Here is a 14,567-nt window from a genome sequence, read left to right on the forward strand (position 1 = left end):
CATCTGGGGTTTGCAGGCACGGGGCAGTTTCTGCTCTACTCACCTCTGCATTCCAGCCGCCTGCTATGCCTACGGGTGCTCAGTTAATGGCACTTCCTTCCCCTTTGCTGGGCAGGCAGGGAGGGGGGTAGGGGCGGCCTAGACCCTGCCCCCCCAGCCCTGCCTCGGGGCCAGACTCCACCGTGCCCCCCCACCCCCCCGCTGGTGGTATTCCCATCCCATTTCAAATCTCTGGTTGACACTCAGAGAGGCTCAGTAACCTGTCTGAGGTCACACAGCTAGTAAGAAACCGAAGCTGGTCTCAACCCAGGTCCCTGTGAGTCTGAGACCAGCCTCATGCCACATCTCCCTCCAGAGGACATCGGACGGCCCGCTTCACAGACCTCTATCCTCGGTGCTTATAATTTAGAAGCGCAGACTGGAGCAGCCGTTCTCCCACGCGTATTTATTGAGCATCAAGTATAAGCTGGGATCTGATGCTACAGCTGTGGAACAGATACCCCAGTTCCTGCTCTCGTGGGGTTTTCAGAGAGGAAACAGGCAAATGTCCAACATAGTCGCAGGCTGTGCTCTGCCCTGTGAGGCCCGCCTCCAGAGGGTGAGGAAGTGGGGGGACTTCCCTGAGGGGACATTTCCTCTGAAGTCTAAAGGTCGTGGGAAAGCTGCACAGGTGGAGGGCTGGGCTTGTGCAAAGGCCCTGGGGCAGGAGGGAGCCTGGCTTAAGGCAGAGGATGGAGAGGAGACGAGATCTTTGCTCTGGGGGCTGTGCATTGCTGTAAAGTCCTCCGCACCTGTGCTGTGCTGCGCGGGGCACCAGAACACCTCTCCTGAGCCATGAACGAGAAAAATACATGGGTTTTTTTTTAAGCTATAAGAAAACTTTTTCAAACTTCTCCTTGATAAAAGAAAAGGGGGGACATGGAAAAGAAAAGAAAGAGCGAAAAGGAGCAAGTTGCATAGATTAACTCCAGGCTTGGCTGAGTCCGTAAATGAAAGGCTAATGGTTTCATTAAGGGCAGATGGGTTGGTCGGTGTCGTCCCTGGGGAGTGAGGGGGCCTTTTCAGCTTCTGAGGCTCTTCCTCCCTCCTCCCCCGGGACTGCAGCAGCATCAGAAGCCTCCTGTGTCGTGGCCCTGTGCCCTGGAGTTGGGGAGGGGGACACCAGGCAAGGAGGGGTTAGGTGGATGCCCGGCCCCTCCCTGCTCCCCTGTGACACTGGGACTGTGGGCGGTTTCTGACCCTCTCCGGGGCTGGGGGTGGCTGGACCAGCAGCCAGGCCACGTCTGAAGGAGTTCTCAGCCTAGCCACAAGTCATGACCTCCGTGACCTTGAGCTCTGGCCGTGCCTCCTGGACCTCGGAGTCCTTGCCTGCCCGGGGAGGGGGTGGGGGTGATGAAGTGCGTGTTTCTCAAAGTCGTCGGTGGGGTCCTCATGTCCCCCCGCAGGACCTTAAAGGTAACGTTACCTGCTAGCTCCCTTCTTCCCCATTTCTGTGGGAAAAGGGGGCCGTCGGAAAGAATCGCGAGGCTGTGATGGGAGACACGGCCCTCGCATCCCAAGTGGGCGGCAGAAATGCGACGCGTACATGCCCCCGTGCGATCGGTTTCAAGGGGAGACCAGGCGCCCATTCGCATCGTGGCTTTTGCACGGGCACTGACTACGCTGTCTCGGGGCCGTGCCCGGGACCCGGTGACAGGCGGTTGAGGATGATGGGTGAACTGGGCTGCCCTCAGGGAGCACTCCCTGCCCCTCTGGCGCCCCGCGGGGTCAAGACCTCATATCATCTTGGAGCACTTTGCCCAGACAGACAGCAGGCCTGTTTCCTCTTCACCAAACTCAGGGGCGCAGCCAGACCCCAGGGTTTCCCACCAACAATCTGTAGAACCGGCCAGTGGAATTTCCTAATCAGATTGTGTTGTTTCATGATGCATTTGTAGCTCCTGTCTGTTTCCTCCCCTCAAACCAACTCCGTTTTCCCCCCCTTTAATTGCTGTAGAAACATCAGGAAGACAATAGAAATTAGAGCAGAGAGGAGGCTCCCTCCCCGGTTACCCAGCCCCTGTGCCAGTCCCCCTTCCCCCGTCCCCGCCCCCCATCCCTGTCCCCCATCCTGTCCCCTGTCCCCCATCCCCATCCCGTCCGCCTGGCCCCTGTTTGGTTCTTCTTACAGTCCTTGGCCACATGCCCCAGTGACTTTCGCGTAGCTGAATCAGAGCAGGCATTCCGTGTACAGCCGACGTGATATCATGAAAATTTTCCCGGGATGGTGCCGGACACCCACTGTCAGTGACTGTAGAACTGCCCGTGGAGGAGACCGTACCTCGTTTAAGCCAGATTTCTGTGGTTGGGCCCTTGGTCGTTTCCAACAAGGCGGCAATGCTTACCTATTGTGCCTGCGGGTATGTCTTTATTTTCTCAAGTTCAAGTCTAAGAAGAACTTCTAGACAACGGATTTAAATATTTGTGTAGCTGGGCTGCTTCCTAAAAGGTTCCACCTTGCCACCGGCAAAGTCGGAATAGACCGGTTTCAACAGAGCTCGGCCAGATTTTTTGTGTCGTGTCCCTTCTTTCCACATCCCTTGTACTTTAAACGGCGTGACTCTTACCACGCGACTCCCCTTTCACTGCCTGCGAAACTACAAAAGACGACCAGGCTTGATTTAGGCGTGCCAGCACCCTTTGCTTGAATTATTTACTTGTCATGATTAAAAAAAAAAAAATACCACCTTCCTTAACAGAAAAAGTAAATAGACAAAGGCTGTAAACAGACAAGAGGAGAGAAATCCAAAAGACCATCAGTTATGTGCAACCTTTCATAAGCATAAAGCAAATGCAAATTTACTTCCAAGTAAAATATCCTTTTATTTGTAATAACCTTTATAAAATAAAATGAAAGCGTGAAGTGTAAGAACGAAGGCCACGGGGGCTGGGGGAGGGGCCGGAAGCGCCAGCCCTGCGTCTTCCCACTTGGGCGACGGTGGCTCCTGGGGCGTCTCGTGGTGCAGCTGCGTTGGAACTCTGGGGTCTGTTCGGAGGCTTGCAGCGTCCAGGCGACCGTGTGGATAGTGAATCCGGGCTCATTTCTGCAATTTTGGCTCTTCCGTGATAGCAGCCCCCCACCCCGCCCGCCGCAGCCTCGTGGCAGGGCTCGCGTGAGCAGCGTGGACACTGGGAGCCAGGATGGCCATGGGGACCCCGTTCTCCCAATCCTGGGGGTCTGTGCTGGGAGTTGATGGCTGCTTCTCATCACGGAGCTGCAGCATCCTGGCGGGAAGCCGTCACTGCAGCCAGCAGCGGGCCAGAGCCTGCTTCCAGCCCCCACCCTCTTCTGTGTCCCCTCTTGTCCCCTTTTGGGAGCAGAGATTTAGGGACTACGACACTCACACGCAACCACACGCCTGTTGGAGTTTACAAAAGTCACCATGCATGCCCCAGGGGAATGGCTCAGCCTCACAAAAGATCTGGGAAGAGCTTAACTTTTTAGCTCCGACAGATCCCTGGTACAGAAACAGAAAACCAAACCCAAGGAAGGGAGAGAATCTGGTTTCCAGAGTTACCACATTATTAATTTCCAGTGTCCAGTTTTCAACAACAACAAATTACAAGGCATAAAAAACGCACGATCCGATCAAAGGAGAAAGCAACAGAAGCTGTCCCTGAGAAACCAGATGGCAAACCTACCAGACAAAGACTTTAATACAGTTGTCCCAAAGACGCTCAAAGAGAGGGAAACCGTGAAGCGGGTCAAGGAAACAATGTAAAAATGAGCAAAATAGAAATAACCAAGACATAGAAAACATGAAAAGGAACCACAAGTAAATTCTGTGGCTAGGAGGGACAACATTGGAAATGCAAAATTCACGAGGTGGCTTGGAGGGAGGTTTGAACAGACAGAAGGAAGACTCCCAGGTAGGACCGTTGACGTTACGGAGTCTGAGGGAGAGGGAGGAAGATGGGTTGAGGAAAGGCACACCGGTGGGACAGCAGCAAGTGACCAACGTATGTGTGTGGGTGTCCCAGAAGGACAGGGGACCGAGAGGGGGCAGGGAAGCCATTTAAAGAAACACTACAGGCATATATGCTGTTTCTACCTTCTGGCCTCCCCATTCCCTGTTTCCACGACAGTCTTGCCTCTTTGTCCCTCAAGGTAACAGGTGCATAACTCGTAGACAATTCTCAGTATCCATTCTTCCCCTGAGCCTCTGCTCTAACAACCCCCCACTTTTAGCTGGTACATTGCTTCCCAGCTAACGTCTGGCCGCCACATACGGAAGTGGGGTTGCCGTGGGAGACTTCTCAGAGCCCCCCTCTAAAGGCAAGCCTCTGTCTCTTTCCTTCCTCCTTCCTGCTGCTCGCACGTCAGCATGATGGCCGCAACTCTGACCATCATCGTGAACCATGAGGACGAGGGCCATGTCGTGGGACAGCGGGATGATGACCCAGGAGGAGCCTCTGTCCCTGGTGACATGTTAGAACTTCCATACCAGACCATGCACCCGCAGACTTTTTTACATGGGGGAGGAAGGAGCTGGCTTGTTTGAACCAACTTTTCTTTTCTAGTTTCTGTCACATGCAACCAAGCCTAATTCTACCCGGTAACAAATATTGGCGACTTTGGTATTTCCTTCCACGTCTCTCTCCAGGCCGTACAAATACTGAGACAGACACATCTACATGTATCTACAAATACGTCTACGGACGTGTACATAGAACTGATTGTTTTTCACGTCCTTCATTTGAAAATGGAGTCAACACATGTCTCTCTGGCTCCTAACTTTTCTTTTCAGAGATAGAATAACGTAAATCCAGATGTGAGCAAACACTGCATATTTTTTTTATCTCTTCTCTCTGGGCTTTTCTCATAGTCTCTAATCAGCAAAGATTTTTTTAAAAGACCATTCTCAATATCGGCGTGCATGCGGTGGGGAAGGGATTCGTCTAAACTCTCAGACCGTCATGGAACATGTGTAAGAGCTTTAAAAACGTTCCTACTCTCCAATGCAACAGTTTCCCCTTAGAATTTATGTTCAGGATGTGATCCGAGAGGCGGACACCTATGTCTAGGGATGTTGACGACTGTCCTGCACATAATGTTGGAGACGCCAATGGCTCGCCAGTGGGGAAATGCTTCGGTGAAACATGGTACGCCCACGATGACGATAATATGCCGTCATCAAAAAGTGTGCATGCTTAATTCGAATGACGGAGGGAAATCTCCCCGTATAAGGTGGAAGAGAGAGCTGCACACTGCACGTGGGAAGAAAAACCTATGAATCACACGTGGGAAAAGGCCCGAAAGTGAACGTTTTTATCTTTGTTTAAAAATTTTTGTAAATGTTTATTTTTTTATTTATTTTTTATTTTTTTTTAACGTTTTTATTTATTTTTGGGACAGAGAGAGACAGAGCATGAACGAGGGAGGGGCAGAGAGAGAGGGAGACACAGAATCGGAAACAGGCTCCAGGCTCCGAGCCATCAGCCCAGAGCCCGACGCGGGGCTCGAGCTCCCGGACCGCGAGATCATGACCTGGCTGAAGTCGGATGCTTAACCGACTGCGCCACCCAGGCGCCCCTGTAAATGTTTATTTTTGAGAGAGAGACAGACAGAGTGTGAGCTGGGGAAGGGGCAGAGAGAGGGAGACTCACAATCCGAAGCGGGCTCCAGGCTCCGAGCTGTCAGCACAGAGCCTGACGCAGGACTCGAACTCACAAACTGTGAGATCATGACCCGAGCCGAAGTCGGACGCTCAACCGACTGAGCCCCCCAGGCGCCCCAAAGTGAACATTTTTAAATGATGGGATCAGGTCTCTCTAGGGACGGCATTGCTGGCAACTTCTGGCCACTTCCTACGTTTTTCTTTGTTTCCCAGATCATAGTAAGCATTCCCCCAAATGCGCTCACCCAGGTGCAGAGGAGACGAGGTTGGGATTAATGCCACAGCAGATGTCGGTCACTTACCACGTGATCGCCACCGGCACCGCCTGAGCACGGCCCAGCACCGCTGGCCCGTGGAACACCTTCCCCACCGGGGCGGCGGATTGCGCAAACCCCGTGGACACAGTGCAGCTCGGCCTGTGGCCGCGAGCCGACAGATAGGGGAAGGGAGGCAGGAGGCGGGAGCAGCGGTCCACTTGCTTGTAGTGCCGGGTCCTGCGTGTGTCCGTCCCTGTGCCCCGCCACCCTACTGTCCCGTGTCGTGGACGCTCCCTGCCTGGTGACGAGCTTCTTGGTTCCAGTCATTTCCGCGTGTTAGATTTCCGGTGTAGACAAAGGGCCCCGGCTCATGCTGCCGGGGACCTCCCGATGCTTCACAGCGCTGCCTCCCCTTTCTGCAAAGCCCCTTCTCGGGGGCTGCGCGGGGAGGGCAGGCAGGGGGCCATCAGCCCTGCGTCCTACCCCGGGCGGCCAGATCTTGTCTCTCACTGGAGGCCACGTCCCGTGGACGAACAGGGACTCCGTCCGTTCTTAGAGAAACCAGCTTCCTCTGTCTAGGCCGGCCCTGATAGCGGATGAGAAGGCGTAGAGAGAAGTGCACCCCCAAACTGGGCGGGGGCGGAGGGGTCGGCCTCGCCTCTGCAGGAGCTGGCTGGCCTCACCCGGCCTCATCCGCCCATCGGCAGAGCCGGGCAGCCGCACTGCCAGCAGGGTAATGAAAGTCAGAGTGATAAAAGGGAAGGAACGGCACCCGCCGGGGAGTAAAAGCTTGTTGTGGCTTTGAAATGGCCCTTTTCATGGGGCTCCCACGCAGGACTGGGCGCTGGCCGGGAGAGAAAAGAAAAGCAGAGCCAAGGGTGGCCCTGGGTCCCTTTTTTCTTCCTTCTTACGTCAGTGGGTTTTGTTTTGCTTCTGAATTGTAAAACCTGGGCTGAGCCTCGAGAGGACTGGGGAGTGACTTAGCCCAGTCCTCCCACTGCGGGGGGGAATGTTCCCGAGGGCAGAGCCCGCCCGTGGCTCCCCGCTGAGCCCGAGTGCCTGGACCAGCACCGTACGGTCCTTATGAACGGCGCCTTATGAACACGTGCTGAGTGAAGGAACCAACGGATGACTGGTCCGACCCTCAGGATGGGCCTGGGGGAGGGGAGGCCCATCCCCTGCCTCGCAGAGGTGACCCCTCGGGGTGCTTCCTGACGTCTGGGGGTGCAAGCGTGCATGGCGGGGAGAGTCGGGCAGACAGCCCCCCTGTGAGCATCCCTCCCACGAGCCAGTCTGGAGGGCTGGAACGTCACCCCCATTTTGCAGGTGGGAAGACGGAGACCCGGGGGCGGACCAAGGTCGCAGAGCTGAGGGCAGCAGCAGGTTGGAGGCCTAGGTCGGCATGGCTCCCAGAGAGCCACGCCCGGCACCCCAGGCCTGCCCTTCCCTCAGGCTAACTCCCCCACACCCACCTCCCCTCTGCACCGCTGACCTGCGCTCTCCCCCGCCGCGTCCCCAGGATCTGCAGATCATCAGCACGGACGAGAGCCAGGTGTTCGTGGCGGTTCAGGAGTGGCACCAGACGGACACCTACAACCTGTACCAGTCGGACACGCGCGGCGTGCACTACTCGCTCGTCCTGGAGGACGTGCGCAGCTCCCGGCAGGCCGAGGACAGCGTGCTCATCGACATCCTCGAGGTGGGCGCCAGGGCGGGACCCGGGGGCGCTGGGTGTTAGTTGTCACCCCATCCCCGTTCCCTCCCCTCCCTCCCCTCCCCTCCCCTCCCCTCCTCTCCCCTCCTCTCCCCTCCCCTCCCCTCCCTTCCTCTCCCCTCCCCTCCTCTCCCCTCCCCTCCCCTCCCCTCCCCTCCCCTCCTCTCCCCTCCCCTCCCCTCCCCTCCCCTCCCCTCCCCTCCTCTCCCCTCCCCTCCCCTCCACTCTGCTCCCCTCCCCCTCTCTTCTCTCCTCCCCTCCCCTCCCCTCCCCTCCCCTCCTCTCCCCTCCCCTCCCCTTCTCTTCCCTCCCCTCCCCTCTTTTCCCTCCCCTCCCCTCCCCTCCCCTCCCCTCCACTCTGCTCCCCTCCCCCTCTCTTCTCTCCTCCCCTCCCCTCCCCTCCCCTCCCCTCCTCTCCCCTCCCCTCCCCTTCTCTTCCCTCCCCTCCCCTCTTTTCCCTCCCCTCCCCTCCCCTCCCGTCTCCTCCACTCTTCTTCCCTCCTCTCCCCTACCTTCCCCTCCAACTCCCCTCCCTCCCCTCCCCTCCCCTCCCCTCCCCTCCCCTCCCCTCCCCTCCTCTCTCCTCCACTCCTCCTCTACTCCCCTCCCCTCCCCTCCCCTCCCCTCCCCTCCTCTCTCCTCCACTCCTCCTCTACTCCCCTCCCCTCCCCTCCTCTCTCCTCCACTCCTCCTCTACTCCCCTCCTCTCCCCTCCCCTCCCCTTCTCTTCCCTCCCCTCCCCTCTTTTCCCTCCCCTCCCCTCCCCTCCCGTCTCCTCCACTCTTCTTCCCTCCTCTCCCCTACCTTCTCCTCCAACTCCCCTCCCTCCTCTCCTCTCCACTTCCCTCCCCTCCTCTCCCCTCCCCTCCCCTTCTCTCTCCTCCACTCCCCCCCTCCCCTCCTCTCCCCTCCCCTCCCCTCCTCTCCCCTCCCCTCCTCTCCCCTCCCCTCCTCTCCCCTCCCCTCCCCTCCACTCTGCCCCCCTCCCCCTCTCTTCTCTCCTCCCCTCCCCTCCTCTCCCCTCCCCTCCCCTCCTCTCCCCTCTCTTCCTCTCCCCTCCCCTCCTCTCCCCTCCCCTCCCCTCCTCTCCCCTCCCCTCCCCTCCTCTCCCCTCCCCTCCCCTCCCCTCCTCTCCCCTGCCCTCCCCTCCCCTCCCCTCCTCTCCCCTCCCCTCCCTTCCTCTCCCCTCCCCTCCTCTCCCCTCCCCTCCCCTCCACTCCGCCCCCCTCCCCCTCTCTTCTCTCCTCCCCTCCCCTCCTCTCATCTCCCCTCCTCTCCCCTCCCCTCTCTTCCTCTCCCCTTCCCCTCCCCCTCCCCTCTCCCCTCCCCCTCCCCTCTCCCCTCCCCTCCCTCCCCTCCTCTCCCCTCCCCTCTTTTTCCCTCCTACTCCCACCCCATCACGAATGCTCTATCTCAGGTCTGCAGATATATCTGCAAAGTGTAAAGCACCAGATATTTGAGGCTTCGCAGGCCAGGAAGATGCTACGTAGGTGCGTTTAGAGCAGGAGACAGACTTACTCTTTCTGATGAAATTAAAAATCCAATAATGGGGTATGACTTCTTTGTAATACAGGTCTCCTAACAGAGAAGAAGGACGCTTTGGGGAGGGATATTTTGCTGATTGGGGAACAGCGTTCGCGGTTCTCATCACGGACGCAATCGCAGGCCGCCGTCCGTAAAGCCATTCCCCGCGTGCGCCCATGCAGGGCGGGGTTTGGCCTGAGGGACAGATCCTGGGACTCCTGCTCCCTCTCAGCCCCCCAGCGTCCCCGCCTCCCTGCCTCTCCCCCTGTGCACTCCCTGGGGTCTCTCCTCAGCTGTCTCCCCCTGCACTTGCTGTCCCCTGACACCGAGGCCGATCGGAGGCTCTGAGCGGGGGCTCCTGGCTCCCACGCGGGGGGCCTCAACCCTGCACTATCGCATTCTGTGCCTGGATGCCACAGACGTCAGTCACGCTGTTCCCCGCCTGGACGGCCTCTCACGGCCGGTCCCCTCCTCTGCTCTAGTCCACACCGGAGCTGGGCACGGGGCCACTCAGCCCATTTCCAGGTCAGGAGCCCGAAGCTCAGAGAAGGTCAGCGACCTGCCCGCGCAGACCCGGGAATCAGCAAGGAATCTGGAACCAGCCCGGGCCTGTCCACCCACGCGTGGCCCCAAACTCCTAGCTAGCACGCCCTTGCCCCGTCTTTCACCTTCTCACTCTCCCTCCTTGCCCTCGGGGAGCCCCCGCCCGTGAGAAAGTGCCCCGATTACAGTAACTGCTGGACGGTAGGCCTGCCAGGCCTGCAGGGCTGAGGGCGTCCCCGCTGCGAACCAGCGAGCCAGCGGGAGCCTGGGGCAGGCAGTGGGGTTTCTCGGCCTGGGAAGCGGCCTCCCAGAGAGACCCAAGGCTCAGCATTCACCTCTGAGCTGTTAGCAAGCAGCACGGAACCATTTTCCCCGAGAAAGTAATGACTGTAATCATTTGTCAGGGTTCACATCCCCGCTAGAGGACTCAGAGGAACACAGCCCAGGCCCACTGCCATTTGCTAGAAGCTACTTGCAGGAGCCCCCCCCCCCAGGCCCCTCCCCTGCAGAGCCTCCAGGAGGCCGCTGGGCTCCCCCCAGACCCGGTTCTGCAAGGCGTCTTCACAGCTGCTGCACATCCCAGCCGGCTGGGGAAGAGAGCATGAGTGACGGTGGCAGGGGGAGGGCGACCAGGGCCAGGGGGCCACAGACAGGGGCACGCTCCACGGCCTGTCCCGTGCCAAGGTGTCTCTGTGCTGGTCTAGGAACGGGGTTCAGGGGATCCCAGTCTTATCCCTGTCCCTGAAGAGCCCTGCCCATAGTTGGGGGGGCAGCCATTTGTAGCGGGCTGAATGGGGACCCCAAAACTATATGGCCATGTCAGTCCCTGGAACGTGTGACCGAGACCCCATCTAGAAAAGGGGTCTTTGCGGCTGTCATTGAGTGAAGGCCCTTGAGACGAGACCACACTGGATTGTCCAGCTGGGCCCCAGATCCGGTGACGAATGTCCTTTGGGGACAGAAGAGGAGATACGGGCCCAGAAAGGCGACAACGTGAAGACAGGGAAGAGGTTGAAGAGACGTGGACACAAGCCCGGGGCACCGGGAGCCACCGGAAGCTGGAAGGGACAAGGGAGGGTCCCCCCCTGGAGGCTCTGGAGGGAGCGCAGCCCCTCCCACACCTCGGTTTTGGGCTTCCGGCTTCCAGACAGTGGGGGAACAGATTTCTGTTAGGTTAAGCCCCCCTGTTTGTGGTGGGTCCTTACAGCCACCCCGGGAGTGAGTCGTTCCCGGAAGAGGGCGCAGGTGTGGACACGTCGCTTTTGGGAGCCGGTGCTGGTCTGCTCGGACCCAGCCTGGGGCGGGCCCGGCCCGGCCCTGCCATCTGCCGTCTCGGGGACGTGAGGTTTCCGTGCTGTTTACTGCTGGGCATTCTCGTGGAGACCAGCGGGATAGGACAGAGAGATTCCAGAATGAAGCAAGCCAGCGCTGGCCAGGTCCGCGTGCGATCTGCCCTCAGGGTGTTGGGGGAGGCCTCTGCACGCAGCACTGGGCCTCCGGGAGGCAGAGAGCCGGCACCGTGTGCGGGAGAAGGGGCTGTGGTCCGCACGCCCTGGGCCCCCGCTGCAGGAGGGCCGGCCCCGAAGCTTCGTCTGTGGAACGAGGGCCGGACACCCGTCTCGCCACGAGCAGCGGACGCGCAAGGCACAGGGGCAGTTAAGGTTGGTGGGGCTGCGATCACAAGGGTCCCCAAAAAGGGGGCACGGAAGAGGAGGGTCAGAGAGACCCGTGTGATCGTGGGCACAGGCCGCAGGGACACCACACCGCCAGCTCTGGAGGCGGAGAGCAGGGACATCCAGAAGCGGGAAAAGCCCGGACACGATTCTCGATTCTCACCTGGAGCCTCCGGGAGGAGCCAGCCCGGCCACACCGCCACCTTGACGTTAGCCCAGGGAGACGCGTGTTGGGCTTCCGACCTCCGCAACCGAGACCTGATGAGGTTATTTCGAGCCCCTCAGCCTGTGTCGCTCTCACAGCAGGGGCGGGAGGTGCATCCGCCACTCGCTCGTCTGTCGTTCCTCCTGTGTCCTCCCCACGCGTGGGGCACCTGGCGGGCCTGTGCGCTGGGGCGGGGGAGCGCTGACCCTGGGGATTGTGGGGGGTTCACACCGAGCTCCCGCCACAGACAAGACGCGCACTAACTGTGTGTCGTGACTGCAACATAAATGTATTCCTCGGCCTCCCCGAGGCTCCGTTTTCTCAGGCTTGCCTTGAGAAAGACCGATGTCCTGCACACATATGGGCAGAAACAGCCCCAGGCACACGGGAGGCTCCAAGGAACCCCGCCGGGCCGGGGTGTGGGGTCTCCATAGCCGTGGGCCGAGACCCCGTGTGCAAGGAACTTTTGGGGAGAGGCCGTCTCTGTGCGGCCAGGAGACTGACTATAGGTGATTACTGATATTTGACCTTCCTTATGGGCCAAATCAGTAGCCAACTGTTGGGTGTGTCTGGGCCAGTGCATGGGCTCTCTGGAGAGTCTGAGAAAGGGGACAAGGGGAACTGGAGCCCCTGGCCGGGGCGGGAGGGCTGAGCACAGACCCCCATCCTCACTCCCTGGCATTTCCGTGTGGGGCTGAGCAGAGGGAGGCCGGGGGAATGCCCAGAGCAGAGGCATTGGCCCAGGCCCTGCGGGTCCAGTGGGAGAGAGGCAGGGCTCCGAATCAGGAGCTCTGGGGTGGAGATGGGATGACAGTGACACACAGGCGTGGTAGGACCCAAGCTCTGCTCACTGTCTGATGGCTGGTGTCCGGGGCTGGGAAGCAGCCAGGCTTTGGGGTCGGACAGAACTGGCTTCCGGTCGAAGCTCGGGCCACGGTCTTGGGCCCTTGCCCCCTGGGCCCCCCTCACCTCCGGAGCGTGCCCGGTCAGCCTCAGCTCTGGGTGAGGAGTGAGGCCCCGCGGGCAGAGCTCTCGGCGAGAGGCTGGCGCACGGTGGACGCTGTTGTCAGAGGGCTCCGGGCAGGTGTTCATGACTTTTCTCGTTTTGCTGTCCCAGGTCCGAGGGGTGAAAGGAGTCTTCCTGGCAAACCAAAAAACCAATGGGAAGGTGGTGACACTTATAACCTACAACAAGGGCCGCGACTGGGACCGCTTGAGGCCACCCAGCACAGACATGAACGGAAAACCAACCAACTGTGAGCCTGTGAGTCCCTCTCCCGTCCCACACCCTCCTCGGGGTGGGCACAAGTCGTCCCTGAAGGGGCCCTGGGCGTCCCGGGGAGGGCCCCGTCTGAGAGACGGGAACCACGGGCTTCTCTGGGCGTCGCGGAGAGGGGCCAGGGGAGCCCCTTGCTTTACTGGAGGCTTAGCTGGAGGTCGGAGACGGAAGATGCATCAGTCAGCACTTAGCGCCACACGGCTGCGTAACAAGCGGCCAGCGACAATCCTGCATTCTTCAGCTCCAGGCTGGGCTCAGCCACGCGCTCTGTGCTCCTTGGCAGGGCCCCCTCACAAATGTGGGGGTTGGTTGATTTCAGGGGTGGTCTGCTCCCTGTATCTGGCCTCCTCCTCCCGGGACCGGCCCCGGCACACTCTCATGGCCGTGGCCGAGGTGCAGGAAAGTGAGCAGACACCTGCTGAGTAGACAGGCCGGCACGTAGGACCGGGGAGCGCACCCCCGGTGGGGGTGGGCCGGGGCCACCGCCCAGATGTCGTGAGCTCCAGCCCGGTCCTGCTGTCCCAGGGGTGCCCGTCCCGTGAATGCCAGCGGAGGCTGTCCCGCTTGGCCACCGGGAGATACGGGCAGCACGCAGGCCCGTGTCTGTGAGGCTGGACAGATGGTGTGCTACGGGGGCCTGGCCTGAGAGACGGGCTGCTCGGCGCCCCGCAGACTTGCCTCTCCTCGCTCCCTGGGGAGCTCACCACCACCACCCGCACCCGGGCCTTCCCCAGCGGGGGAGTGGGGAGCGGTCTGGAGTTAGAGCAGCACAGTGCTGCAGCCTCCGGCCAGGTGCCTCTGTCAGTCGGTGCCTCTGTTGAAAAAGGAAACAAGATGATAAAAATCGGTGCCTGGGCCTCGTGGGGAGGACGGAGAGAACAATGCACGGTCTCTGGTGGGGAGCAGGCTGGAGAGGCAGAGCACATCCCATCCTTTTCGGACAGCCCCCCTTCCCACGCCGTCCTGTAGCCTGGAATGCCTTCTTCCTTTTCGTCGTCCAGCAAACCCTATTGACACTTGAAAACCCTGCCCGGATACTCCCTCCACTGAGAAGCCTCCACTGGGCATACTTGCTCCTCTGTCTTCCCCTGGCCCTGACTGTAGGTCCTTTGCAGGTAGGGACTGCGCTCCGGGGGTGCCCGAGCCCTTCTGTAGCTCTGTCCTCTCTGCACAGAAAGAATGACAGTGTCTATTTTACAAGGATATTCTTTCAACAAAGATAAATGGGTACCTACTATGTGTAAGGTGCATTTCTGGGTGTTTGATGATTATTCTTTTTGAAGAGAGAGAGAGCATAAGCAGGGGAGAGGAGCAGAGGTGCAGAGAGAGAGAAAGACAGAGAAAGAGAGAAGGAATCTTAAGAAGGCTCTGTATTCAGCATAGATCCCCCAGCACTGTGGGGCTCTATCCCATGACCCTGGGATCATGACCTGAGCTGAAATCAAGAGTCAGACGCTCAAACCGACTGAGCCACCCTGGCGCCCCTGTTCTGTTTAGAAGACAGAACACCCCAAACACATCCTGTTTGAAGACACATTCTGTTTAGAAGACATCAACACCCCAAACGCATCCTGTCCAGATCTCTGCAGGGCCTCTGAATATGGTAGGCCCCCCGCCCCACCGGCCATGGTGTGGACACAGCCCAGGGAGAATCGGTTCCTTCCTCTACCTGGGGACGCTGACTCCCGAGGTCCCCCGGGGCAGCAGCCTCAGCC

General features: G+C 59.5%; 1 protein-coding gene across 4 annotated transcripts in view; it reads left to right on the plus strand.

Moving 5' to 3' along the window:
- SORCS2 (sortilin related VPS10 domain containing receptor 2) overlaps positions 1–14,567 on the plus strand; it is a 456,995-nt gene that overhangs the window by 395,665 nt on the left and 46,763 nt on the right. For all 4 annotated transcript variants that reach the window (XM_086705524.1, XM_086705526.1, XM_086705523.1 and 1 more), the window contains 2 exons: positions 7,434–7,613; positions 12,691–12,837. In XM_086705524.1, the coding sequence (XP_086561650.1) occupies positions 7,434–7,613; positions 12,691–12,837 (327 nt within the window). The remainder of the gene's footprint in view (positions 1–7,433; positions 7,614–12,690; positions 12,838–14,567) is intronic.

The sequence above is a fragment of the Puma concolor genome, chromosome B1 (genome assembly GCF_028749965.1).
Source record: "Puma concolor isolate L17-30 chromosome B1, mPumCon1.1.hap2, whole genome shotgun sequence".
In the NCBI taxonomy this organism is placed as follows: Eukaryota; Metazoa; Chordata; class Mammalia; order Carnivora; family Felidae; genus Puma; species Puma concolor.